The sequence below is a fragment of the Cynocephalus volans genome, chromosome 2, assembly GCF_027409185.1.
Source record: "Cynocephalus volans isolate mCynVol1 chromosome 2, mCynVol1.pri, whole genome shotgun sequence".
In the NCBI taxonomy this organism is placed as follows: Eukaryota; Metazoa; Chordata; class Mammalia; order Dermoptera; family Cynocephalidae; genus Cynocephalus; species Cynocephalus volans.
This window is the reverse complement of record NC_084461.1, coordinates 233,407,327-233,434,578: the sequence shown is the minus strand read 5'-3', so window position 1 is coordinate 233,434,578 and position 27,252 is coordinate 233,407,327. Positions and strand designations below refer to the sequence as shown.

Genomic DNA, 27,252 nt, shown 5'->3' with positions numbered 1-27,252 from the left:
GGGTCTTCACTGGCATCGCATTAACATTGTAGCTATATTTGTGGACAGTGGACATTTTCACAACTTTGAGTCACTGAATCTTCCTGCCAGGAATGAGATAATGTTTCTCCTGTCGTTCAAAGTCTCTTTTCATCTTTGCTAGAAAAAAGTTTAACACCTGTGAAGGCACCGGCCACCTAACCTCAAGTACTCTCAGTAACTTACATGAGTAGTCTTTACAAAGTTCACAGAAAGACTTGTATTGTCTTTTAATTCTATTTTTTCACAAACTTTTTGAAGTACACATATACCTATGTGCTTCTATTATTTTGGACTTTGGTAACATTTATTATTTTCTTTAAGTGTTCCACATTTCTTTTTTAAAGAACGTTAATATAAATATTAAACAAACATTAAAAATATTAAACATTAGGTTTAATATTTTTTGTTGTGATTGTGAATGAGATTGTCCCCATTATTTTTAAACCTATTTAAATTGTTAGTTATATATTTTAATTGTTATTGATCTCTTTATTTAACTTTCCCATGAGCTATAATGTTTTTAGGAGATTCTCTTGAGTTTTTAAGTGAAGCAATGTTTACACCCAAAACATTAAAAAAAAAATTCAAACATGCAGAAAAGTTGAAAGAAAAATAAAACAAACGTGCATACAGTCTTCACTTTTATTCATTTGCATTTTCTTCTCTCTCTATATGTGTGAATATAGAGAGGGTCTTCACAAAGGTGAAGACCTATATAAAGGGTCTTCACAAAGCTTACGGGAGGGTCTGCATATCTTTTAATTCCTTCCTTCCTTCCAAGACCTGTTTGAAGTGCACTCACACGTGTAGATGTACATATGCTCTTTTGTCATCGTTGTTTTACTGAAGAGTTCGAAAGGAAGTTGCAGGCATTGTGACACTCTCACCCAGGGGTCAGCAAATTATTTTCTGTATAGGACCAGATAGTAAATATTTTAGGCTATGGGGGCCATAGTGTCTCTGTCACAACTGCTCAGCTCTGCCATTGTAGTGCAATAGCAGCTATAGACAGTATATAAACACTTAGAGGTAGCTGTGTTACAGTAAGATTTTATTTTAAAAAATAGATGTAGGCCAGATTTGGCCTGGGAGCCTTAGTTTCCAGACTCCTGATGAAACCCTAAGTACTTCAGCTTCTCCTATTAATAAGGATACCGCCCCGCATAGCCACAGTAATTGTTATCACACCTACTGAAATTAACAACAATTCCATAATAGTATTTAAAATCTGATCCATAGCAGAGAGATATTTAGTTTATATTGTTGGATTTTGCATATGATTTTTAAGTCTGCTGGGGAAGGAAACCAATTTTTTTTGTATATACCCTTAACAGTGAGAGTTTTCTGTTCCAATTTCTGTCCTACTTCCTCAGATGGGGGCTGAGCCCCAGATGCTGGAAGAGTGGCTCAGTGGAGCTGGGGCGCCGGGCTCAGTTCACAGGGAGGCTGTGGAGGGATGAAGTTACTAGCGGAGATTTCCTGGCTGATGGTCTCCTTGGGAACCTCAGTGACAGAGGGGTGAGAAGTTGTGGGATGCTCTGTGCCAGGGTTCATGGAAGGTCAGTAAGGCCATCTAGCCAGGCCCTCAGTTTCATTGAGGGACTCAAATGCAGGCTTTCGGGGTTATTTCCAAAGAACGTTATAATTTTTATGCACTTGGTTTTGTTCTAAAAATTAATTCGCTAAATGTGAATGTTTAAACTTACAGAAATAGAAATCCTGATTTGGTATGTCTTCATTTTGAGAAGCCTCAGCAATGTAAGTTGTGTCTGCAAAGCCCTGGAGGGGTCATTAGGGCAATGTCTGTCAGGACATCAGATCAAGGACGCTGAAGCTGGATGGTCTAGGTTTATGAGCTGTGATATCTTTTATTAGATCTGTCAGTAAATGCACTACCCTTTTGTTGTGTGGAGCTCTTCATCCTGGGAAATAATTAAGCATAGGCTGAAACGTTATCTGAAAAGGTTTCTGTGGTGGATTAAATGTGGCTGTTGGCAAATTTTTTGCCACTCATCCCTTTGAGAGGTGGGGTCTATCCCACTTCCCTTGAGTCTGTGCCAGCCTCGCGACTAGCTTTGATGTGTGGAATGCAGTAGAAATGACTCTGTAACTTTTGGGGACAGCCTATAAGAGACATTGCAATGCTCACTTTTGGAAGCTGTCCCATAAGAAGCCCTGGTACCCTATACTACCATGCTGTAAGGAAACCCGTGATAGCCACACAGAGAGAAAGGGGAGGAACACTTAGGCCCATGGGGTTGTGCCCGTCCATCCCAGTGAGTGATCCCAACCATATGACTCACCCTGGCACGTGCCACGTGGTGCAGAAGAGCTGCCCAGTCAAGCCCCACCTGAATTACTAACCTGCTGAATCATAAGCAAATAAAGTGGTTGTTCGAAGCCACTGGATTTTCTGGCCATTTGTTACTCAGCAATAGGCAACCCAAACGAACTTCACCAAAGGGATTTATGCATTGGGTTAGCGATTGGCTTGGATAATTTTTATTCCGTCTTTCACCAAGATTCTAACATTCTGTGAGTTTTACATGTATGAATGTACCAACAACCTTCATTTAATGCTTTCTTTTTCTGAGAACCTAGGTGCAGGTTGTTTACTGGGGGAAGAGAGGGAGGTATAAGACCCTGCTCTTAAAAAGCTTGTAGGGTGCCAGGGGAGAGAGACAACTCCACACGCATCTCTCAACGCCAGCTGCACCCTGAGAATTAGGATGGAGGGCAGAGAGTTCCTTCAGGAATCCAGGCGTAAGCAAAGGCAGGAAATGAAAGGAGATGTGTAGGACAAGGGTCTGCTGGGGGGAGGGAGAAAAAGCCCAAGATGGGTGGACTCAGACATAAACCTGGAAAGGCAGGTTGTGGAGCCCCTGGTTGCTACATTAGGGGGGTGGACTGTCTTCTGTGGGCAAAACAGAGCCTGTGAGGATCTTGATACAAAGAGGGTGCATTAGTGCGTTTTTGTTGCTTATAATGAAATTCCTGGAACTGGATAATTTGTAAGAAAACCAAATTTATTGCTTACAGTTTTGGAGGCTGGGAAGTCTAACGTCCAGGGAACACATCTGGTGAGAGCCTTGTTGGTGGTGACAATGATGCAGGGGTCTTACATGGCAGAACAGCAGAGCAGAGAGAGAGAGCGAGCTCCTCTTGTGCTCTCCTTTTAAAGCCCTCAGAACTACATCCACAACTACCATTAAACCATCAGTTTGTTAATCCATTTACTAGGGCACGGTCCTCACAATCTAATCACCTCTTAAGGACCTGCCTTTCAATTACCGTGATTGGATTTCCCACCCTCCTAACACAGACACAGTGGGGGTTAAGTTTCTACTACATGGACTTTGGGGGATGCAATTCAATCTACTGCAGAGGGGCAAGGTCAGGTCATGTTTTGGGAGCATAACTGGTGACAATGATGTGATTGACTCAAGTGATGAAAATTTGGGGGCAGGGAGTCCAGATTGAAGATTTTTGCCATGGTCAAGGTGTGAGATGGTGAGGAATTTTTGACTATGGGGAAGGATAGAGGGGGATGGACATAGAGACACGGGGGTGATGAAGTCAACAGGGCTTGTCATCAATTAGATACTGGGATGAGGGAAAGTAAAGAGCAACGGTGCCTGAGTCCCAGGCCGAGGGCTGGTAGGTGGTAGTGCCCTCTTGCCACGGGGGTGGAGGAGGTGCAGGCGTGGAGAAGGAGAAAGTACTTGGATGGACGGCGCTCCAGTGGTTTTACCACACATGGGAAGGAGATAGGGTGGAGGCTAAAGAGTAGGACAGGACTGGATGAAGAGGACTGCACGGCCATTTCACTTGCTGCTCCATGTGAGTCACAGCCGGTGGGAGCAGGAGCACTGCACTGTAATTTGCAGCGGTCAGGTGCCGCTGATCCATGGTGTGCCAGTCACGACCCTTTTCTGGGATGCAGTCTCCCCGTTATGGGCTGAACTGTGTCCGCCCAGAATGCACAAGTTGAAGTTCTAATCCCCAGTACCTCAGAATGTAACCGTATTTGGAGACAGGGCCTTTACGGAGGTAATTAAGGTCAATGAAATCTTTAGGGTGGATTGGGCCTAATCACATATGACTGGTGTCCTATGAGAGAAGGGAATTTGGACAAAGATAGGCATGCACATTGAGGAAATACCATGTGAGGACATAGCGAGAAGGTGGCCATCTACGATCCCAGGAGAGAGGCCTCAGAGTGAAACCAGTACCATGCCACCTTGCCTTTGGACTTGCAGCCTCCATAATTGTGAGGAAAAAACATTTCTGTTGTTTAAGCTACCTAATCTGTGGTACTTTTTTATGCAGGCTGAGCAGACTAGTGCATTCCTTATGTGTACACGCGAGTATGACTGCCCTGACAGGCTAACTGTACTTTCTCTGAGACCTGCTCCTCCTGCCTGCAAGACCCCAGTGGGCCAGTGAGGGCTCTGCAGTGCCGGGTGGAGACTGCCTTGGCTGGTGCCCTGTGGGCTGAGTGAGGTGGCGGCCATGAGCAGAGGTTAGGAAGCCGTGGGGGGAGAATAGGAAACCCACTGTGGAAACCGTGCAGTGCGTGCCAGCATGACGACTGACTCTTGTGCTGCTGAGATATTAGTGATGATGAAGGTGAAACGCAGCTTTGAGGTAAAACTCAGCTTATTCTGCTTTGGAGTCAGACTCAGAGATTTGGGTTCCAGTTTTGCATGAGTCAAAAAGTCTCTGCTCTAGTAGTTCCCATCTTTAAACAAATAAACAAGCGCCATTTCTATCTAAATACCACATCCCCCCTAGCTGTCACCTCCTGTCCTGCTCCTTTTCATAGGAAGTGTCCTGTCATCTCCACTCCCTCCCCCATGGTGCCTGGACAACAGCCCTTCTACTCACTAGGGCTGCTCTTGTCAAGATGTCCCATCACTTCCTGAGGCCACATGCGGCAGTCTCTTGGGGATTCTGTGCCCTTATCTTTTGTGATGCCTCAGCAGGCTTCAGCTCAGTTTACTGCTCCCTTTTCCATGAAACTCTTTCTTCTCTGGCTTGCCCAATGGACATCGCCCCTCCTGGGTTTTTATCTTACTCCCTGCCCTTCCTTTTCTCTGCCTTCGACTCTCTTTCAACTTCTAAATGATGGAGTGACCCGAGCCACGCTGGCTGTTTTCCCTTAATCGACCTTGTTTTTCTCAGTGATAGCTCTAAGTCCCACGGCTGGGGACATCGTCCACACGCAGACGATTCTCGGTCAATATCCTCAGCCTGGTCCTGGCCTGAAGCCCCGCGGTCCTGCATCTCCCTTCCTAAATCAGGCCTCTGAGGTGTCGGATGGCACCTCAAAGTCACCCAAAATAGGATTTTGACTTTTTTACTCCGGCCCCAATGGATACTCTCTGCTCAAACGCGCCAGCATGTTTTGTGGCCCTGGGGCCTTTGCACTCACGGTTTCCTCTGACTGGAAATTTCTTCTCTTTGATACTCACTTGGCTGCCTCCGTGTTATTTAGGTGTAAGGTCACTTGCCAGCCCTTCTGTAGTAGCCTCCTAGAATCTCTCTAACAATCACACTGTTTTAATTCTTTGTACACTGTTTATTGTTTTTGTGATGTTTCTTGATTTTGAATTTATTTGTTTACCGTCCCCCACCCACACACACTGCAGTATGTCTGTCTTGCCCACTGCTGTATTTCTAGCCTAGAATAGGCCTGATTTTCGTATTTGGTAAACAATTAGAAGAAGCCACTTAACTTCTTCAGCCCTTAATTCCCAGCTCTTACAGAATGAGTCATTAGGAAGTTGGCATTTTGTCTACTTTTTAGAGTTAAAAAATTGATCATTGAGTTGGAGAAAATTCTTCCATCTAAGCCATTTCTGAGGCAACAAAAACCTTGTTAATTTTAAAATGAGGGATTAAAAATCCAGTTATTTCCTCTTTCCCCCCCTTGTTGATCCATTTAAATAGTCCTTAAAAAGTGAAAATGTCATAAACCACATGGACAGGGAAAATGAGGGAGGAAATAAGAATAGATGAGAAAATGTCCAGAAACGTCTGGAAGTTGGAGGGCCGAGCGCGCGTGGCCAGGGTTTCCTGGGGCGCCTGCGGGAAGAGGCTGAGCGCAGGGAGCGGCTGGTCCAGACCCCACAGGGTTCAGGACTCGGAGGCACCAGAAACCACAGAGTGAGGAACTGAACGTGGGTTTGGCTACAGGTGTCTGTGGAGAGGCTGGACCTGCCCTTTCGCCTGTTTCTTCCAGGCTCCTACGTCCCTCCCTCTGACCAGAAGGGGATGGGAGGTAGAAAGGGAAAGGTTCGGGGCTTGGGGTATCAGGAACACTGGAGAGAGCAGGCAAGGGAGGCAGGCAGGAAAGAGGGAGATTAGGTAAGGTCTGAACTGGGAAGGGTGGGCCCTGCAGCCAGAGTCGCCCCTAGAGTACACAGGACCAGCACATTTTTTTTTTTTTTTTTTTTTTACGAGGTCTTTGTCTATATTAATGATTGGAGCTACATAATGTCAGCCTATTAACTCTATTCTGGCAACCCAATCTCATGTGATCCAGTGATAAAAATACTGTGCTGGCCAGCAGGATTCATCTGTTTGCTAGGCCACCCTCCTGGAACCAGGGCCCAGCCACTGGGCCCCAAGTGATTCCATAAATATGAGTCCTGGAGTTCCTTGGGGCATCTGGTCAACCCCTTGCATCCAGGACAGGGTCAGAGAACACCCTGAAGGGAAGAAACAGGGACTAGGGCTCATGTAGAACCTGGTCTGGTCTTGGGGCCCCTTACCTGGACAACACTGCCTGCCCCTGCCAATGCTGGGAGGGATTCTTTCTGGACAGTCCTTAGAGGGTACTTGAGGAGGAAATTTACAAAGAAGGCACTTCCAGGCATGGATTCCCACGAAGCATGGGGCCCAGGCCAGGGCCCTGCTTGCTCAGATCTAAGAGCAGTTCTGCCTGCAGCCTGCTCCCACACCGACTCCTGGAATGCTGGTGGTCAGACACCACTCAGGAAGGGTAGAGGAGGAGACACTGAATAATCTAGAAAACAGCCTCTAGGTACTTACACGTGAGGGCCCCTCAATGAAATGGCTAGTTCCTTACCAATCACCCTAGAGCAAAGCCCAGCTCTCAGTGAAGCTCCAGCTATCCACTCAACCTCCCATTCAGATAGTCACCTGTTCTCTCTTGAACATGAAGACAGGAACGAGCAGACATCTGAGGAAAACCTCCCACAGAAATGGCAAGCACCAAAGCAAACCAAACCCAACCACAGAGGAAGCAGACCGAAATCAGAGCAGGGGGGAGGGAGAAAAAGCTCTAACATCCTCAGAGGGATGAGCACTTGCATTCCTGAGACAAGCACAAGATGCCGCAGAGAGGAAGAGACAACCAAAGAGCAAGAAGGAGGGCCTAGAAATTGCAAATGTCATGACTGAAATAAAACCATTCAGTAGAACGTCCGGAAGATAAAGTCAGTGAACTCAATAGGAAGCAGGACAAAAAAGACAAGAGATAGAAAACAGGAGAGAAACAGTGAGACAGGCAAGTGACAAATAGGAGCTCTGCAAAGAGAAAGAGACATGACGGGGCTGGCTGGTTGCTCACCGGGTAGTGTGGTGTTGGTGAAACCAAGGTCATGGGTTCGGATCCCCACATTGGCCAGCCACCACTTGAAAAAAAAGAGAGAGAAACGAGGGAAGAAATTATTAAAGAAATCCTACGCAAACATGTATTACTCTGGAAAGATAAGAACTCTAGATTGAAAGTACCCATAAGTGCCCCACACAATGAATGAAAGCAAATCCACACCAAAGCGCATTGTTAAAAAAAGCTCAGAACATCAGTGATAAAGAGGAAACCCGAAAGGCTCCCAGAGGAAAAAAATGAATGCCTTGTGCAGAAGAATGAAAACCAGTGGCAGTACTCAATGCTAGAAAACAAGGAAGTCTTCCAAACTCCACAAAAAAGGATTTTTTTTTTTTGGTCTTTTTGTGACCGGTAAGGGGATCGCAACCCTTGGCTTGGTGTCGCCCGCACCGCGCTCAGCCAGTGAGCGCACCGGCCATTCCTATATCCATTCCTATATAGGATCCGAACCCGCGGCAGGAGCGTTGCTGAGCTCCCAAGTGCTGCACTCTCCCGAGTGCACCACGGAGCCGGCCCAAAAAGGATTTTTAATCAAATTGTACGCTCAGTTAAATTAGCAGTTGCACATAGATATTTCCAGACAAGTAAAGGCTCAGGAAGTGTCTCTGTGCATCCTTACCTGACGAATAGTGTAGGATATATCGCTGCAAAATGAGGGAGTGGCCAACAGACAAGCAGGGGCTCCAGCTCAGGGAAGCTGAGAGGTGGTCTCAGGAGAATGGACTGAGAGGAGACCTCGGTAGCAACCCCTGGAGATTGGAGAAGAAGAGATGGCACGTGGGGCAGGGAGTCCCTTGGAAGTAAGATGGCTGCTGTGTTATTCGTTGTAAAGAGAAGCGCTTGGTTAAACACGGAGAAAGGTTTACTACATCTGAGAGAAGTTTGGGAAAATTCAATATTCGACTTCAAGATAAAAAAAATTATTAAGCCAGGAAAAAAACCAAATTTTTGGAAAGAAAAAGTCGTCATACTACCATATTTTACTGAATTTAAGGTGCCACTAATTGCAAAAACACATTATTATTTTGAGAGAATACATTATTGTCTATTAAAAAAACAAAGTTGTAAGACATACCCAAATTTTAGAGATGTTTAAAAATGTACTTTTTGGAATTGGTGAAAAGAGCACCACCCTATTTGGCTTTGCAGTGAGCTATACTTATACTAATTATTGATTTAACCACATATTGTGATGTAAATTTATTGTGAGGATGAGAGGAAAAGTATGGGTGTTTACCTCTGTGGGAAATATAAGTGCTAAATACTCATGTACCAAAAATGGAAGACAGTATTTAATGTCTAGAATTAATAAATCAAGAATTAGCAGCACTCACCAGACATACAGATGTAGCCACACCAAGGCACAGCTAGAATAGTTGAAGTGGCGCCTCTGGGCACTGGCCTAGGATTGGTTTGGTCGGGGCGGTGTGAAGTTTCAGGGAACTGCTGTTTTTCATTAGAAGTCTCTGGCTCATAATGTGTGTTTAACATATACATGTTGCTTTGATGCAAACAATGACAGAAGAAAACACACACACACACACACACACACACACACACACCACACACACACACACACACACACACACACACACACACACACACACACACACACACACACACACACACACACACACACACACACACACACACACACCTGGAGCTTAAAAGTGGGATAGAAACAGGAGATTCAGGGTCCTCAAACCTGCTCTTGTCTCCGAAGAATCTTATCCAGGCTTCAGCTTAAGGCATGATCACACCTGCTTACGTGGCCTCCAGGAGGACCAGGCACCCTCCCCTGCACCTTCCACCCTCCCCCAGACGGAGGCATGCTCGAGGAGTGGCCTGGAGTCCTCTTTTGTTTGCAGCAAGCTTTAGAGTTTACAGATTGTGCCACATATTTCAGCCCATCTGATCTTACCAGCGCCTGGTCGGATAGGAGTGACGGTGGCCATGTCACCTGTGAGGGGACTGAGGCGGGAGTGGGGACCCTGGCCCGCCCACCCCGAGACAGCTCAGACCTGCCTCTCTGCAGAGTGCAGAGGCCCTTCTCGTGTCTGAAGTGTCCGGTCTCCTAACGTCTTTCTGTTCCCATGACGTTCCAGAGGAAAGAGGAAGAGGAGAGGAGGCGAGGACACGAGCAGGTTCGCGTCCAGGAGGAGCAGAGGGCGAGGCACCTGTTCTGGACGCTGAAGCAGCAGGCCCAGCTGCAGGGCGCGGCGGGGGCGGAGGAGCAGCGCGCGTGGGCGGAGCAGCGTGAGTGACGGCCAGCCCCGCCCCGCCCCCTCCACCGGGCCCTGCAAGGGTCGCGGCGGGAGCTCCTCCCGGGGCCGGCCGCGTGCTTGTCCCCTGGAGGACCAGGCAGTAAGGGCTCGAGCCTGGGGGAGCTCACGCGCCTGTTGGGGACATTTCTTACACTAAAGGTAAATTCCTACATTTCCGAGTTGCCTGGGGATCCAGTGATGAAGAACCATGGTCCTTACTTTGTAGGAGGAGAAGCGGCGTGGGGCGGCTGACGCTCACAGGCATCAGGGGGACCGAGGAGGTGGGTGGCAGAGAGAAGCAGACTGGAAGGCTGCGGCTTTAACATGCACGCAGGATGTGCTTCCACCAGGGGCGGTCAGCCGGCAGGCACAGAAGCGACTGTCGTGGAGGAAGACGTTTCTATGCACGGGTCCCCAGAAACAGGAGGCGTGGTGTGCCGTGCAGGGCCACGAGGGTCAGGAGGCACAGGGAGCAGGAGAGAACATGGCAGGCACCTTTATTGTGGTTGCCCCGGGAAAGGTAAGGTGAGGCAGGGTGGGCTGGTTTAGCACTGGCTTGGTTTGGATAAATTCGGTGGGCTGTGGGGTACAGGAGCTGTCTCTAGCTGTCTGCTGTCTGGCCCTCAGGTGACGAGGGCAGATGGATCCTGGCCCGGAGCGTAAGACGTAGATAAAGGAGGTAGTTGCGGGCCATGGGTTTTGGATTAAAAAGTTTGCACAGGAAAGCCACACTTGCAGGCAAGTCCGTCACTGTCTTTAGGAATTGGCACGCCATGGGAGGGACAGTCTCTCCAGAACCAGCAAGGCCCCAGATGTCAAAATACAGAAAATAAAAAGGCATGATTAATACACGGATGGACAGTGGGAAACTTCTAAACTGAGTGACATTGGCAGGGTTTGGGGGTGAGGTGCAGTGTGACGTTGCAGTAAAGGTATACAATGTATCATAGCCAAATCAGGGTAACTGGTATATCTGTCACCTCAGGTATATGTATCATTTTTTAGTGGTGAGAACATTCAAAATCCCCTCTTCTTGTTATTTTGAGATGTATGATATATTGTCAACCATAGTCACCCCACGCTGTACTGGAATGCTAGAACTGATTCCTCCAACGTCCCTGTTCCTAGTGTCCACTGACCAACCTCTCTTCACTCCCCCGCCCCTTCCCACCCCTTCCCCCAGCCTCTGGCGACCACAACTCTACTCTACTCTTCCAGGAGATCCACTTTCTGAGATTCTGCAAATGAGTGAGATCATGTGTTATTTGTCTTTCTGTGCCTGGCTCACTTCACTTAAAAGAACGACCTCCAGTTTCATCCATGTGGCTGCAAATGATGGGGTTTCACTCTTTTTTTATGGCCGAGTAATATTCCACTGTGGACATGTACCACATTTCCTTTACTCATCCGCTGATGGACACTTAGGTTGATTTCACATCTTGGCTCTTGTGAATAATGCTGCAGTGAACATGGGAGCGCAGATATCTCTTAGACATACTGATTTCCTTTCCTACGGGTATATGCCCAGTAGTGGGATTGCTGGATTATGTAGTAGTTTTACTTTCAGTTTTTGAGTCATCTTCATACAGTTCTCCATAGTGGCTGCACTAATTTACATTCCCACCAACAGTGCAGAAGAGCTCCCCTTCTTCCACATCCTCGCCAACAATTGTTGTTTTTTGTCTTTTTGATACTAGTCATTTTATCCTGGGTGAGAAGACAAGTGGAAGGCTGTTGCAATGATGTACTTTAGAGATGACTGGAACCAGGGCCACGCAGGAAGAGCAGAGACATGACGTGTCTCCTACTGACCGTCCCTTGGCATGTCTTAACCACATGCCAGATTCATTAGACAGACAACTGAGATGTAATTCACATACCATAACATTCATCCTTTCAAAGTGTACAGTTCAGCGGTTTTTAGTACACACAAAACTATGCAACCATCACCACTAATTCTAGAACATTTTCATCACTTCAAAAAGAAACTCTGTACCATTGCAGTTACTTCTCCCCCTTGCACCCCCCTGGAAACCACTGACCTAATTTCTGTCTCCATAGATTGGCCTATTATGGACATTTCATATAAATAGAACATACATTATGTGGTCATTTCTGTTTGTCTTTTATTTAGCAAGTTTTCAAGGTCCATCCATGTTGCAGCATATATCAATACACCATTCCTTTCTATGGCTGAATAATATTCAAATGCATATTCCACATTTTTGTTTATCCATTTACCATTTGACGGACGTTTGGGTTGTTTCCATTTTTGGCTATTATAAAAATGGTGCTATGAACATTCACGTACAAATTTTGTGTGAACATATATTTCAGTTCTCTTGGGTATATAACTAGGAGTAAGATGTCTGGATCATATGGTAACTACGTTTAACATTTTGAGGAACTGCCACACTGTTTTCCAAAGTGACAGCACCATTTGCATTCCTACCAGCAATATACCAGGGTTCCAGTGTCCTCACCAACACTTATAATTGTCGGTGTTTTTTCTTACAGCTATTCTAGTAGATGTGAAGTGGTATCTCATTGTGGTTTCCATGTGAATTTCTCTAATGACCAATGACTTTGAGCATCTTTTCATATGCTCTATGGCCATTTGTATATCATCTTTGGAGAAATGTCTACTCAAGTACTTAGCCTATTTTTGAATTTTTTTGTTGTAATTGAGTTGTAAGAGTTTTTTTTATATATTGTGGATATTAGTTCCTTATCAGATATATGATTTGTAAGTATTTTCTCCCATTATTTAGGTTATCTTTTCACTTTCGTGATAGTGTCCTTTGAAGCACAAAACTTTTCAATTTTGATGAAGTTCAGTTTATCTATTTTTTTTGGTTGCTTTTGATTTGTGTTGTATCTAAGAAACCATTGTCTAATGCAAGGTCACAATAACTGACACCTACCTTTCTTCTAAGAGATTTATAATTTCAGCTCCTACATTTAGATCTTTGATCCATTTTAATTTTTTTTTGTGAGGTAGGGTTTCTTCTACTTAATACTTTTACATGTGGCCAGTTGTTCAAGCACCATTTGTAGAATAGATTATTCTTTCTTTATTGGGTGCCCTTGTTGAAAATCAGTTTACCAAACATATGTGTCTATTTCTGGACTCTCAATTCTGTTCCTCTGGTCTCCATGTCTGTCCTTAGGCCACACAGTCTTGATTACTGCACCTTTGTAGTAAGTTTTGAAATTGGGTGATATGAGACCTCCTCTATGGCTGACCTTCTTTTTCAGGAATATTTTAATTATTCTGGGTCCCTTGTATTTCTATATGAATTTTAGGAGCAGTTTGTCAATTTCTGCAGTAAATTCAGCTGGGATTTTTATAGTGATTGTATTGAATCTGTAGATCAATTTGGGTAGTATTGCCATCTTAACACTACTTAGTCTTTGAATCCATGAACACAGAATGTCTTCTCATTTATTTAAGTCTTATTCAATCTCTTTCAATAATTTTTTGTATTTTCAGTGTAGAAGTTTTGTCATTGTTTTGATAAATTTATTCCTAATTATGTATTCTTTTTGGTGCTATTGCAAGTGGAATTGTTTTCTTAGTTTCATTTTTGAATTGTTTATTGCTAGTGCATATTGATCTTGTATTCTGCAACCTTACTAAACTTGTTCATTAGTTGGAATAATTTTTTTATTTATTAAATCATAAATCCTTATGATTTTCTACACATACAAGATAATTTTATGTGCAAATACAGATAGTTTTACTTCTTCCTTTCCAGTCTGGATACTTTTTTTTTTTTTTTCTCTTGCCTAATTGCTCTGGCTAGAACTTCCAAAACTATGCTGAATAAAAGTGACAAAAGCAGGCATCCACGTCTTATTCCTCATCTTAGGGGAAGCGTTCAGTCTTTCACCATTACGTATGATGTTTGCTGTGGATTTTTCATACATAACCTTTACTGGGTTGAGGAAGTTCCATAGTTTCTTAGACTGTTGCATGTTTTTATAACGGAAGGGTGTTGGACTTTGTCAAATGCTTTTTCTGCATCTGTTCAGATGATCATATGTTTTTTGTTCTTTATTCTATTAATATGATGTATTCTGTGGTTGAGTTCTATATGTCAAACTCATCTTTCATTCCTGGGATAAATCCTACTTGTTCATATATTTTATGTGTTGTTGGATTCTGTTTCCTAGTATTTTGCTGAGAATTTTTGCATCTGTATTCATAAAGGATATTAGTCTGTAGTTTTCTTTTCTTGTCATGTTTTTGTCTTGTTGTAGAATCAGGGTAATACTGGCCTCAAAGAACTAGCTGGGAAGCATTCGTACCTCTTCTATTTTGTTGTGAAGAGCTTGTGAAAAATTGGAATTAATTATTCTTTAAACATTTGGTAGAATTCACCAGTAAAGCCATTGAGTCCTGGGGCTTCTTTGTGGGAAGTTTCCTTGATTACTAACTTAATCATCACTTGTTATGAGCCATTTTTTTCTTGAATAAATGCCCCCTGAATTGCTGTAAGCCTTTGTTTACTTTCTAATATTCTGAGAAAGTTGATTCTGACAATTTTCTATTGTTCTCATTACTTTTACACGGGAGAGGACTTTCAGAGGGCCTTAATTTATCTTTTTCACTGATATCCTCATAAACTGATATTTAGTTAATTCATTGCCAATCTTAAAACACCCAGAGCAACTGGGGTCAGATTTGGAGACATAACTGGGTTACTACCAAGGTGAATGAGTGTGAAGCATTTATTTTTGTGTTGATTTTTTAAAAAATTATTCCAAGTGACCTAGCACCTATTCAAGTGCTTTAAAAGGAATAGCCAAACAGAAATTGGATAAAAGGAAAAACTGATTCAAATGTTTAAATGAGTTTTTTTTTTTTTTTTTACATTTTTTGCACCATGAAGCATTTGCAATTTTTAGCATGCCAGTGTTTTTTCTACTTCTCAGCATTGATGTCTTTGACCAGATGGTGCTAGGCCTCTTGGGCCATGGCAGCCCAAGGGCTGTGTTCCCAGGACCCCAGAGCAGACATTATTCTGTACGCAGAAGTCTTAGAGCACCAGTGCCAGCACGTGCAAACCTCATCTCTCAACCAGGCCTTCTGTCTCCCTCTGCTAGGGACTTACTGTTGTATATACAAAGCAGCTTGAAAACTGGGCTGTCTTTGCTCTCCAAGGTCCCCTTACAGATGCCACTTTCACACGTGTTTCTGCTGAGGCCCACTGGGTAAAGCAGGTGTGAGCAGTTGACTCTGGTGAAGAGGATGTGGGGGTCCATGGTCCCCTGGCCCCCTGTATCCTCCCCACTTTTGCAGCTTCAGGGACCCCTCCCTGAAACCCTTTGGGTGCTGTGTGATATATTTTGAACACTGGTGCTCTAGCCTAGTGGCTGCCCTTAGCTTGGGATTTTCTCCTCTTAAGGAAAATTTCTTTCTTAGCTGCATGACCTCTGCACTAGGTTCTTTGAATCAAAGAGAGCCCAAGAGATTGTGTCATCCAGATAAAACTGAATTTTGGGCTTATCCCAGCAGAGTGAGCAGGGGGCAGATTCCCTTGGCCTTTCCTCCTGGGACACCACAGTGGTGAGTCCATTCGGCTCCTTAATTCCTCCTTCACAGCATGTGAAGCGAGGGGTCCTGTCAGTGGTTTGGGGGAGATGGCAAAATGGTTGGTTGAGAAGAACCCTCTAATCGAGACAAAAATGGAATCTCATTAGGGCATGTGTGTTTGCAGTTAAAGTTACAGTGGGATTTTGCTTTTAAGTCTCCATTCCTTGTGACTTAGGCCCTGGTGGGCCCTGGAGGCTGGGGAAGGAAATGCAGGTGGAGTCTGAGTTCAGGACCATGCCCTTTCCCTCTCTGGACCTCTTCCAGCAACGGCACCTGGGTCTCTCAGTCACTTCCTCCTTTCAGAGCTAATATTACAAATGCAAACATTGTGTTCAAGGCTCGTTCTTCATCCAGGGCAGATGCACAGGACAGGAGAATGTTCCACCACTCACAGATAACTGCTGGGCAGGTGCTCTTTAACTGTTTCATGCCCATTCACATGTGGGTTGGAGTTATTTTATGAATTGCCAAATATTACTTAACACTGTCCTCACTAAAATCATTGAAATGCCCCAAACTCTGAGAGTTCACAAAGCCTAGGTCATTCATTACACATATGCTTCAAACAGCCTCAGAGCAGAGTTAGTATTGGTATTTCTATTTTATTGACAAGGAAACTGAGGCTCAGACTTGGTAAGCAGGTTGGGGGATCATGCTCAAATGGAGGATTTTCTTTTTCTTTACTCCTGGCTTAGTGTTCTGGTCTGAGGATTAGGGGTCCTCCAAAAGCAGGACATAGGAGGGGCGTCTTTGGTCACCAGGCTCACGGGGGCTCCAGAGGTCCATGCACAGGAGGTTTCACAAGAAGCCGTGAATGCTCTTCTATTCCTTCCTGTGGTGTTTTTGAAACACGCTGCTGAGCATCCCCAGGACCGGCAAGTGGTGGCTGAGGTTGCAGAAACACAGAGCAGACATTACACTTGATAATGAATTTGTGTGCAGCAATGGAGCTCAGAGCGGGTTGTGGTTGTGGGAGCAAGTTCAGTATGGATCTTAGTCACAGAACGTCCCTCTGCAATGCTTCCTCCTGCAGCTGGGGGGGGGGGTGCCCATCATCTGCACCCAGGGCAGACTGAGGAGCAACGGTAGACACTGATTGTGCTCCTACTGTATGCTGACCATTGTGTCAGACATAGGTCCTCTCCTCTAAAATCTCAAAATCTGGAAGAAGAGACTCACATGCACAAGTTGTTACAATTGAACGAGTAGGTGTTTGTATTAATCCGTGTTTGTGTTGCTGTAACAGGATACCTGAGACTGGGTAATTTATTTAAAAAAGAGGTTTATTTGGTCCATGAATCTGGGGCAGCTGTATCTGTTGTGGGCCTCAGGCTGCTTCTACTCATGGAGGAAAGAGCCAGAACGCACAAGCAGGTCATAAGGTGAGAGAGGAAGCAAGACAGGGAGAGTGAAGGCATGGGTCTATTCACGAGGGGTCCATACCCAGGACCCCAACACCTTCCATTAGGCCCCACCTCTTAAACGTTCTAACTCCCTGCCACATTGGGGATCAGATTTCAACATGAGTTTTGGAGGGCAAATCATATCTGAACTATAGCAGTGTTCCAACAGAGTTTTGTATAAGATACATGGAGAGCATTGACTCCCTTTAAAGCAGGGAAAGCATTTTAAAAAGGCCACATGGAGGAAATGGCATTTGGTTTGAGAAAAACGGGTAGGTGAAAAGGTGGGAAAGGGCATCACAGCAGAAGGAACAGCACTGAGCGAAGCAAGGTCCCTGTGTGCACAGGTCATGGCACATGTTATCATGTGGCTGCAGCCTGGGGCTCATGGTGGGCAACGATGAAAAATGAGACCTGAACAAGAATTTGATTTGTTTAAATTCAGAAGGAAGAGACGGGTGGAAAAAGGAGGCAGGGCAAAGGTTTATACTGCAAAAAGGAGTGAACAATTACAAAGCAAGGTCACTGACGACTAGGGTAGTGTGGGGGAAGGAGCACTGGGCTGGGAGTCCTGTTCCAGCTCTGGAGCTTACCAGTGTGACCCTGAGCAAGTTCTTGCTCAGTTGCTGTTTCCTTCTTTGTAAAATAGGGCTAATCATGTCGAGCTGGGGCTCGCTGGGGGAGTGAAATGAGAGGGAGGAGGCAAAAGTGCTTTCTGAGTCGTGAAGGTCTGTGACGGGACGGAAAGTTAAGAGCTGGGCTGGTGTTTTCCTTCGGGATGGAGAATGGAAATCATCTGGCCCAGGAGCTGCCCAACTAATGTGCTGTGTGGCAACTGGAAACGGAAAAACCTCCAAAAAGCAGAGAAAAGATGTGATAATTCAGGCCTCATTATTTTAGATCCTCATTTTATACTTTCTTAAATAATGATGAGCTAAACTCTGGAGCCTGTCATTCAAATCCAACAAAGCCATTCTGCACTCAATTAATTTAATATGAAAGAGAGTGGGCCATTAATCTATCTGGGAGTGGTGGTTTTTGATAAAACACCCAAATTAAATTCTCTATATTTGAAAAAAAAAGGGAATTATCCCCTTTAGTATTACTTGAATACAGTTACTCAATTCAAACAGCAGAGCTCTGGCTTCTGAGAAGCTCTGACCATAGCAGGCACAGAAATCCATTCAATGATTTTTCAATTGTGAATTTGTAGGAGCGTGGACTTAGAATCTAGTTGCTTAGAGATTTAGAGACGAGCTAGCACAACTTGGCAGATGATATTATTTGTAAAAATGGAATATTTCGTGTTGTTATTTGGTTAGAAATGTGAACAGTTTTGGAAACATCAGCAGGACTTGTGTTCACCCCTGGCTCTTTGAACTGTGTGATTTTGGTTGTCGCCCCGAACCAACCATCTGCACACCTGTTGTCTCACCCCTTGCCAGGTTGCCATCAGAGCTGAGTGAGAAATGTGAGCTCAGGCCCAGTACAGAGTCCAGTGAAGTTGGTTCCATACACTTCACTCTTAGAAAAGAGTGTGCTCTGGAGTCCTGAGGGGCTGGCTTGTAGGGACAATGTCTGGTCTAGAAGTGGGGTGGGGTACAGCAGAATCTTAGGTTGGAAGGAAAGTTAAAGGTGACACACAAAAAAGGGCTTTTCTGTCCATTGATGGGATGGGATAGTGTGCAGTTTCTCCTTGGACATAACTAGTTTGAACTGCTCCCCAAACTCTGGGTGACATATTTTTGGTATTACAACTCAAATAATGCCAGCCTGAGCCTCTACATGCCTGATTAGTGCTCTGCTTAGGGTTTTTCCTCCTCTTTAATTGCTCAAGAATCCCTGAGGGCTTTACCCTCCCAAAGGGGCCATTCAGCATTCATGTGGGTATGGGGAGTGCTAAGGCTCCTGGAGGCCACAGGGGGTAACTGTTGGCAGCCATCGGGCCATACCAGCAGGACGAGGACCACTGACAAGTTCAGAACCTCAGGGTGGGGTTGAGAGAGCTCCTTCCCTTGGCTTAAGTGTAGCTGTGGGTGAACCTCACTTGCTCTCCTGGAGGCTCATCTTTCAGGGACATTGCCTTGAGTGCCAGACCCACCCATTCCCCCGGGTGACTGCAGCTCCAGCAGGCTGAGTCACAAGAGGCCTGCATATAAACTCCTCAGTATCGGGGCCGCCTGTTTCCCTTCCCCAGGGATCAGGAAGCCTCCCCGTTTTACAAAGTTTTCATCATTCCCGTTCCCTGACAAGAGCCCCAGCCTCCACTCCTATACCACTTCCCCACCTCCACCCAGGGACAGACCCTTTCTAACGATGGCATTCCAGTCCTCTTAGCTCACAGCAAGCACAGTAATAACACCACCACCAGACACTATTTAATGATCCTCTGTGATGTGCCAGGAACCGTACAAGCCCCTTCTGTGCACTGTCTCATGTACATCTTAAAGCAGCCCTGTGAGGCCCCCATTTCATAGATGAAGAAATAAACTGTAGACCTGGTAATTCAAGTCACCCAAGATCACATGCAGCAGAACTGAGACACATCTACACACATACACCATTTAAATCTTTACTGATGGCTTTCCCTGTATGAGGGCGCTTCAAAAAGTCCATGAGAAGATTCATGTGATCTTTTAATTCTATTTTTCCGTGAACTTTTTGAAGTACTCTCATGTTATAGGATTACTCACTAATTTTCAGGGACATAATACTGATCACCCCAGGGATTGCTAGAGGTTGCTCTGAAGCATTTGGTTTCTCTCTAAAATGGAACCGGATCATCCAGACTCTATGAGGCTTTTTTCTCTGGGCAGGGGACAGGGGGGCACGGCCAAAGGAACCACGGCAAGTACAGTATTGCAGAGAGGGGTCTCGTGAACGGGAGCTAATGATCTTCCAGAGTCAAGTGCTTACCAGGCCTTTGCTCTTGGACTCCCGAAGGCACCTCTACCTCACCAGTGTCCAAAACTCAGTCCTCCTCTTCCCCCAACCGGCTTCATCACTTGGCCGTCATGCGGGTCTATTCATTTTGCTCACTACAAGGCTAAAAACATATCACATTGTAAGAATTCTACATCCTTAATGTTCTTTGACTGCACACCGCGCCCTCACCCCCGCCATTCTCCTGGCACTGTCTTAAGATGATGCGTTATCATCTGCCAGAACACTGTTAAAACAGCTGTGCACATCTCTGATGACCACGCGGTAACTGCAGCCCCTGGGGCTGTGTGGTGCACAGCTTGCACCGTGTAAGCAGCGGTCCTGTGCAGTGCAGAGCTGACACCAAGCAGGCACTAAATGCACAGGTGCTGAATCAATGCATACACCCTGCCTGCATGTATTATTTAAAGTGTTAAAAATCCTCCCTGCTGCAATAACTAGCCTGGTTATACTCCTGGAGCTGTGTAACTGCTCACGGGGATTCTGCCAAGAGGAAACCAACCACTGTCATGTCTCTTCAGTGTTACGAAACTGAGCAGGAGCCTCAAGCACAGAAAAGGACATGATTCTAGCACATCCTGGCTGTTTTGGCAGACATTGGACACAGCATGGTACTGTCTCCATTTTCCAGGGAGGGAAAGCTAAGACCTAAAGAGATGAAAATTTGTCCCAGACCGGGCAGGAATTCAGGAGCTAAACCAAGGAGAAAGCTCAGATCTCTTTCCACCCCTGAGCCAGGAGAAGCTGAAATGCTAAGGTCTGATATGGGTGAGGCTGGTCTCCAAAAACTGCAAGACTCCCATTTTCTTGTTTTTTTTTTTTTATGGGTCCTATGCCAGGCAATAGTGGGGAGTGATGTCTCAGTTCTGTGGAGGAGGCCCCAGGCCAGGCAGGTGTGGCTGTGTCCCCGTGACAGCATAGCCCAGCTGGAAAAGACCTTTCCCCTGATTTGCAGATGAGAGAACTGAAGGACGAGGGCGGGGACACAGCTGGGCACACACGTGGCCAACAGCAACGCCACGGATACGCCCTGGCCCCCTGATCTTCAGCCCAGGCTCACTGACCTGGAACGGTGCCGCTCCATTTTTTCTTTTCTTTTTTTATTGTGGTAAAATATACAGAACATAAAATTTACCATTTTTAGGCATTAAGTACATTCACATTGCTGCGCTGCCATTACCACCATCATCTTTAGAAGTTTTTCATCTTCCCAAACTGAAACTCCACACCCATCTAACAATAACCCCCCATTTCCCCTCCTCCCAGGCCCTGGAAGCCACCGCACCACTCCGTCTGTAGGGACGGGACTGCTCTAGGTTTATCACGTGCAATCATGCATGTCCTTTGGTGACTGGCTTACTTCACTTAGCATAACGTCTTCAAGGGCCATCCATGCTGAAGCATGTGCCAGAGTTTCCTTTCTTTGTAAGGCTAAACAGTATTTCATTGTACTATATTTCATACTTTGCTTATCCGTTCATCCATCGGTGGATACTTGGGTTGTTTCCACTTTTTGGCTGTTGTGAATAATGCTGCTGTGAACACGGCTGTACAAATCTCTGTTTGAATCCCTGCTTTCATTTCTTTGGAGTATATACCCAGAAGTGGAATTGCTGGATCATGTGGTCATCCTACGGTTACTTTTTTGCGAGAGTCCCAGTTTCCCACAGTGGCTGCACCACTTTGTATTTCCTCCAGCGATATGCAAGGGTTTCAATTTCTCCACGTCCTCACCAACACTTGTTCTGTTCTCTTTTTCTTTCTCTTTCTTTTCTCTCTTCATTTCATTTCTTTTCCTTCTTTCATTCTTTTTCCTTCCTTCCTTTCTTACTTTTGTAGCCATCCTAACAGGTGTGAAATGGTTTCTCACTGTGGTTAGTCCATTTTTTTAATATCAAGATTCAGCCTTCCTCCTGAAGTCCTCGGTGGTCTCATGCTGTCTCAGGTGTCCCTAAAGTGTTCCTGTGAGATGAGGCTGATTTTGACCTTTAACAGGCAGACAAAGGAGACACTGGGACCTGCCTGAGAAGTGGGAGAGGCTGTTGGCCTCCCTTCTGTTCGTGTGCGGTGTGGCCTTGCACTACCTGCTGGACAGGCTTGTGGGGAGGCCTCTTGGCCTGGAGCGTGGCAGTGGTGGCTCCGAGGAAGGAGTGGGAGGGAGCAAAAGGGTGGGTGGTCCCGGGCACAGTCGGCAGGCCACTCCCTCCTGGCTCAGGACAACAGCAGCTTGTGGCTGCTCCTAATTCTAGTGTTGGCTGTTTTCTCTACGTTAGAGACAACAACCACCACCTCCGTGAACTCCAGCGGAGGGTTTCCCATGGCAGATTCATGGGATACAATTTGGATCCATTCCTTGGGTATGAGGAACTAAAGCAACCTTCTAGGATTTTGAAGTGTAATTTAGTGGAAGCTGCTCGAAAACTGACCCAGAGCAGGTTCCATCTTATTGACCAACAAAGATTCCCCCTCTTGGGCTGGCCAACAACTGTTCATGGTTCCATTTTGGAAATGGCAATACCAGGGGTAATGAAAACAAAAAATTTAGCGAACATTTACCATGATGCTTAATATGTCCTTGGCATGGTTCTAAGTGACCAAGCCCATTCGTCAGGGTTGGCCTGAGACAGTGAACACAGCTGCACAGAGGCGAGTTTGCTGTGTGCTGGGAGCATGGTGGAGCCAGAGCTCAGAGTGTGGGGAGAAGCTTAGAGGCTCACCGTGCTGAGAAAGTAAGCGAAGGAACAGGACACTTCTTAAGGGCCTCACCTGCCAGGCCAAGGTGTTTGCACTTTATTCTGTGTGCAGTGGGAGCTACTGTGGGCTTCTGAGGAAGACAATGGCAAGATTAGTGCTGGGCTTTAGGAGGATGGGTTTATTCTCTGTTTGACAAATGTGTCTGGGCCTCAGCTATCTGAGTTCCAAAAACCTGCTTCCTAGGCTGTGTACAGCTTTCCTCTGCAAACTGTCACTGAGTGTGACCGACTCTTGGAAGCTGTGAGCTCCCAGAGGTCACGGGCCTTTGTAGGGCATGAGCTTCAGGTGTTTTAGTTTGCAGTCTAGTATCTGTGCAACCCATTTCCAGGCATTCTGACCTTGTTTGACCACAACACGAGGCAGGTAACATGATGTTCTCAGCCTCCGAAACTTGCAGACCAGCCAAATGGGCACCGAAACCCAGGTCTTCTCCCCGCAATGGCCTCTCCCTTTTTCTTCCTCTGTACGACTCCTGTCAATCTTCCCAGACCCGGCCAAATTCTCTCTGTCCTGTGATGGCTCCCAGCTCCCTAGCAGGATGTGAGTGCTGCTGCCCTAAAATCTGACAATACTTTATTGGTACCCCTTTAAATGTTGCTCACTACCTTCTTCATTATAGTAGAGATACCTACTTGTCTTATTTCCCAGCTTGGCTTGGAGGGCCTTAAAGGACAGTACACCACTTTGTCATCATTGTACCCAGCTCAGGGACTGGCGCAGCATTAAATACTTAATTGGGTACAATTCAATCATCCAAAAATATGCATCGCCTGTGTACTGTATTCAAGGCACTGGAATAGAGCAATGAATAGACCAAAGACAATTCTCAAACAGAAACGCTCGTTCCTTCTTAGTAGGTAATAAGGTCTTTTTTTTTTTTTTTGGCTGACCCGTATGGGGACCCGAACCTTTGACCTTGGTATTATAAGACCACTCTCTAACTAACTGAGCTAACTGGCTAGCTCCCAAAGAAAATTCTCTACCTGCCCTCATGGAGTAGATAGATTAGTGGATATCCTGCATGTGACATCCATGAGGGTCACTTCTAGTAATACCTGCTGAGGGACAGACTTCATGCTGCTGTCCTCAGGTCTGGGAAATATATTCCCAGAAAGGGTTCTTAGAACACTTGTGAAATAGAAATGCTTTCAGGACCAGGGCAACTTACCTCGTAGCCTAACAGAGAACACAGTTACTGGTAGGTCGTAGGTGCCTGCTCCACAGGAGCTGAATAGAGCTGGAATTGAAACAGACGAGGGGTAAGATTTTACTGCAGGAGGAGAAGGTGACCTTCTGGGGCTGGGATAATCACTAGCCTTGAATGATCCGAAGAACAAGGCCAGCTTCAAGAATTCTCTACAAAAGGGTCAGATTTTAGAGGCAGATAGGAGCCTGACAAGATGTAATCAGACTACAAAATAATTAGATTTAATGGAAGACCTTGACTCCAATAGGCTTTGTTCCCTCTCCTGCATTTTCCCAGTTCCAGACTTCCCTTTTGAGTTTTAGAAACAGCAACACACAGGTGTCTTTTCAGGGCCACTTGTCTAAGACAGGGCCCTGCCTTGAGGAGCACAAAAAGACAGAAGGCTGCAGAGAGGGCTGTCTTAGAGTTCTGAAACCTGTGAAGTGACAGAGGCATCAAAAGATCCTCTTTCCTTTCCCTCCAACACACTCACCTGTAGAGGATTCTTAAAGCAAATGTACCTCACAGAGCCTGGTTTTCCAAAGCCTTGCAGTTTCAAATATTGACCTTGTGGAGGACTGGAAATTTTCCTCAGGCTATAAAGTCTCTGTTGTAAGATAAAGATTTGTGGCACAGCAAGGTTTTTGGCTCAAGGACAGACAGGTTACTGATTGTTATGTGTAGATACTGGAAATTGCTGGAGGGAGAAGGAATGTTTGCTAAGATCAAGCTTTTGTTGGTGGATCACTTAATTGTCTAAGGGAATGTCATCTGGCTTGTTTCACTGAAAGTTACCAGCCTATATTGTTAAACTATAGCCCCACCTATGTTCTCTTCCTGTAACATCCTGGTCTGGAAAATAAATGCAGGAAGAGAAACCGAATTTGGGGTTAATTTCCCAAGGAAGGGTTGCCTCTCGCTTGAGGGTTCTGGGAAGGTTAATCACTTTGGGGCTTCTCACTGCTCAGAAGAGATGGGCTCTGAGTAATCCTTTGTGGCTCTGTCACCCAGGGGAAGTGGGGTGACAAATCCGTGGGGGGCAGAGCAATACTCACCCACCAGCTCTCAAGGTCACAGGAAACCAAAAAAGAAAGGGCACCAGAAGTGGGACACCAGTGTTTCCAACAACTCATCCTGTGGTAGCAGAAAGGGTGGTTCCTGGCCCAGCTTGGCAACTGACCCAGCTGGGCAAGAGGCTGTCTTTCCTCGGGCCTCAATTTCCACGTGGGTGACATGAAGAGTTGAATCAGATGGTTTTTAAATGCTCCTTTGGCTTTTTGTAGGAAAGAGCCCTGGTGTCAGGTACATGGGGTTTTATAATGAAGGAAGCTTGAGAAGTGGGGCCATATGGTGGGAAGAGCTGTGTGGCTTTTAGGGCCCAGCATGCCTGGATTCCCTTCCTGGCTCTACCCAGAGGCTAGGTGTCCCCACCTATAAGCAGAAATAGTGATGGGGTCTCCCTGGGTGGTTGGAAGAAATGTCTACAGTGAGGCAATGCAGGGAAAGCACAGAGAAAGCCCACAATCACAGTGGGTGATGGTGTTGGTGTTTGAAGATGCTGCCTGCCTTGGCAGGGGCCTTTGAGGCTCGGTGGATGGGCTCCAGGTTGGAGAAGCTGCTCTGAACAGGGTACTACCAGGAAGAAATACATATGGAGATGGAAATTTCCATCCCAAGGCTGCCTGGTCATTCTGTAATGGGGTTACAGGAACAACCAGACAACCCTAAATGCCACGAGGGTCTTTAGGCCCACGGGAGCAGGCTTGCCCTAGGGCTGCTCCCACAGTGCACAGCCCGGGCTGTGGGTCTGGGCCAATGCGCTGTCTCCGTCTTCCCAGTGCGACGGTCCAAAGCGGCTGATGAGGAGAGGAGCCGCCAAGCCCAGCACGCCAGGGACGAATATCGGCGCCACTCCCTCTGTGCCATCCAGAAGGGCACAGTCGCTGGCCTCAGCTCTATGTTCCGGGAGCTTGGCCAGAGCCATGAGCAGGAGGCAAGACTCTACCACCACCTCCCTGGCCCTGGTCTGCCACCGCCCCTTGCCGTGCCTGTCAGGTGAGTCGGGATTCTGTGTTGGCAGCTCGGGGACGGGCTTCAGGCTGGGGCCTGAGACACCAGGATTCTGGTCCTGGTTCTGCCCCCTGTTGTCCTGGTTTTGCCCCTGACTTGCTGTGAGATTTGGGGCTAGTTGTTTCTCCTCTGTGGGCCTCAGTGTTCCAGTCTGTGTAATGGGGTGGCAGGGGGAGGAGAGGGAGTGGGGGGGTGGAGATTTCCAATAATTTTAGAATTCTGGGACTCAACCTTTTTGGGGTCAAGGATTCCTTTGAGAATCCGAAGAAAGCAGTCACTGTCCCCCCATATGTGCATATTATAAATGCTCCCAAATGTTTGCATACAATTTTATACTTTAAAGGTCTGTGAACCCCAGGTTAAAAACTTGTAATAAAAGACCTCAAATGGGTTAAATATGGCCCTGCAGCCTGGAAACCAGGGCTTGCTGCCTTTCATTGGGACAGGCAGTGCTGGGCTATCCCCAGTTGGAATAGCAGGTTCACAGTTTAGCTTGGTTGAATGCAGGAGGGTCCTCACACACATTTGTGTCCCCAGAGGGATGTTTTTTGGCATGGGCACTTAGGTGACTGCCCATTATTGCCAGGAGGGAAGGTCAGGAGCTCACTAGGAGCCTCTCCACATTCTGTCTGTCCCACTTTAAGCCAGCCCCGAGGTATGGCTCCTCTCCTCTCAGGTCTCCCCCACCCCCATCACTGCCGAGCACCCGAGGGCTCCCTTCAGCACAGGTAAGAGTCCATTCACCCCCAGATAAAGGAGGGGGGGTTCCGAGTTTGCTTTAATTGGAATTTGGGGTTCTTCATACTCCCCTTCTCCCTCTGTCTGCAGTCTGGGGAGGGCCGACCCTGTTTTCATTTCTTCCCTTCCTCTCTTCCCCTCCCGTTCTCTCTTGTTGTGTATGTGATTCCCACACCAGAACGTTTAGAAAGGTGGACTGTGAAATCTGCTCAGTTTCCTCTTCCCCGGTAGGTAACCCCTGTTCTTAGTTTCTTATGTATCCCCCCGGTTTCTTTTTGCAGTTGCCAACACAAAACATCTTATTCCCCCTACCCCCTTTTTTTTGCATAAAAAGTTGCATATATACACAGGGTTCATTATGCAACTTGATCTTTTTCTTATTTAACTATTTTTTGGAAGTCTTTTATATCAATTCTTAGCTTATTTATTTTTATTTAGGTTATTTTATTTATTTATCTTTTACTGATGGATGTGCTATAACTTATTTATCAAAAACTCTATGAGTGGACATTGGTATTGTTTCAAATCTTTGCCTATCACCAACAGTGCCCTTAATGAACAACCTCGTAGAGATTAGTTTTATACACGTGCAACCATGTCATCTGCGAGAGAAAGTCACAGGCGCGGGACGGCTG

The 27,252-nt window shown here is 46.0% G+C and overlaps 1 protein-coding gene across 2 annotated transcripts in view; it reads left to right on the top strand.

Annotated features, from left to right (window-relative positions):
* The window catches only part of SH2D4B (SH2 domain containing 4B), an 80,560-nt gene that overhangs the window by 26,834 nt on the left and 26,474 nt on the right, over positions 1-27,252 (top strand). For both annotated transcript variants that reach the window (XM_063087888.1, XM_063087889.1), the window contains exons 4-5: positions 9,766-9,916; positions 25,648-25,864. In XM_063087888.1, the coding sequence (XP_062943958.1) occupies positions 9,766-9,916; positions 25,648-25,864 (368 nt within the window). The remainder of the gene's footprint in view (positions 1-9,765; positions 9,917-25,647; positions 25,865-27,252) is intronic.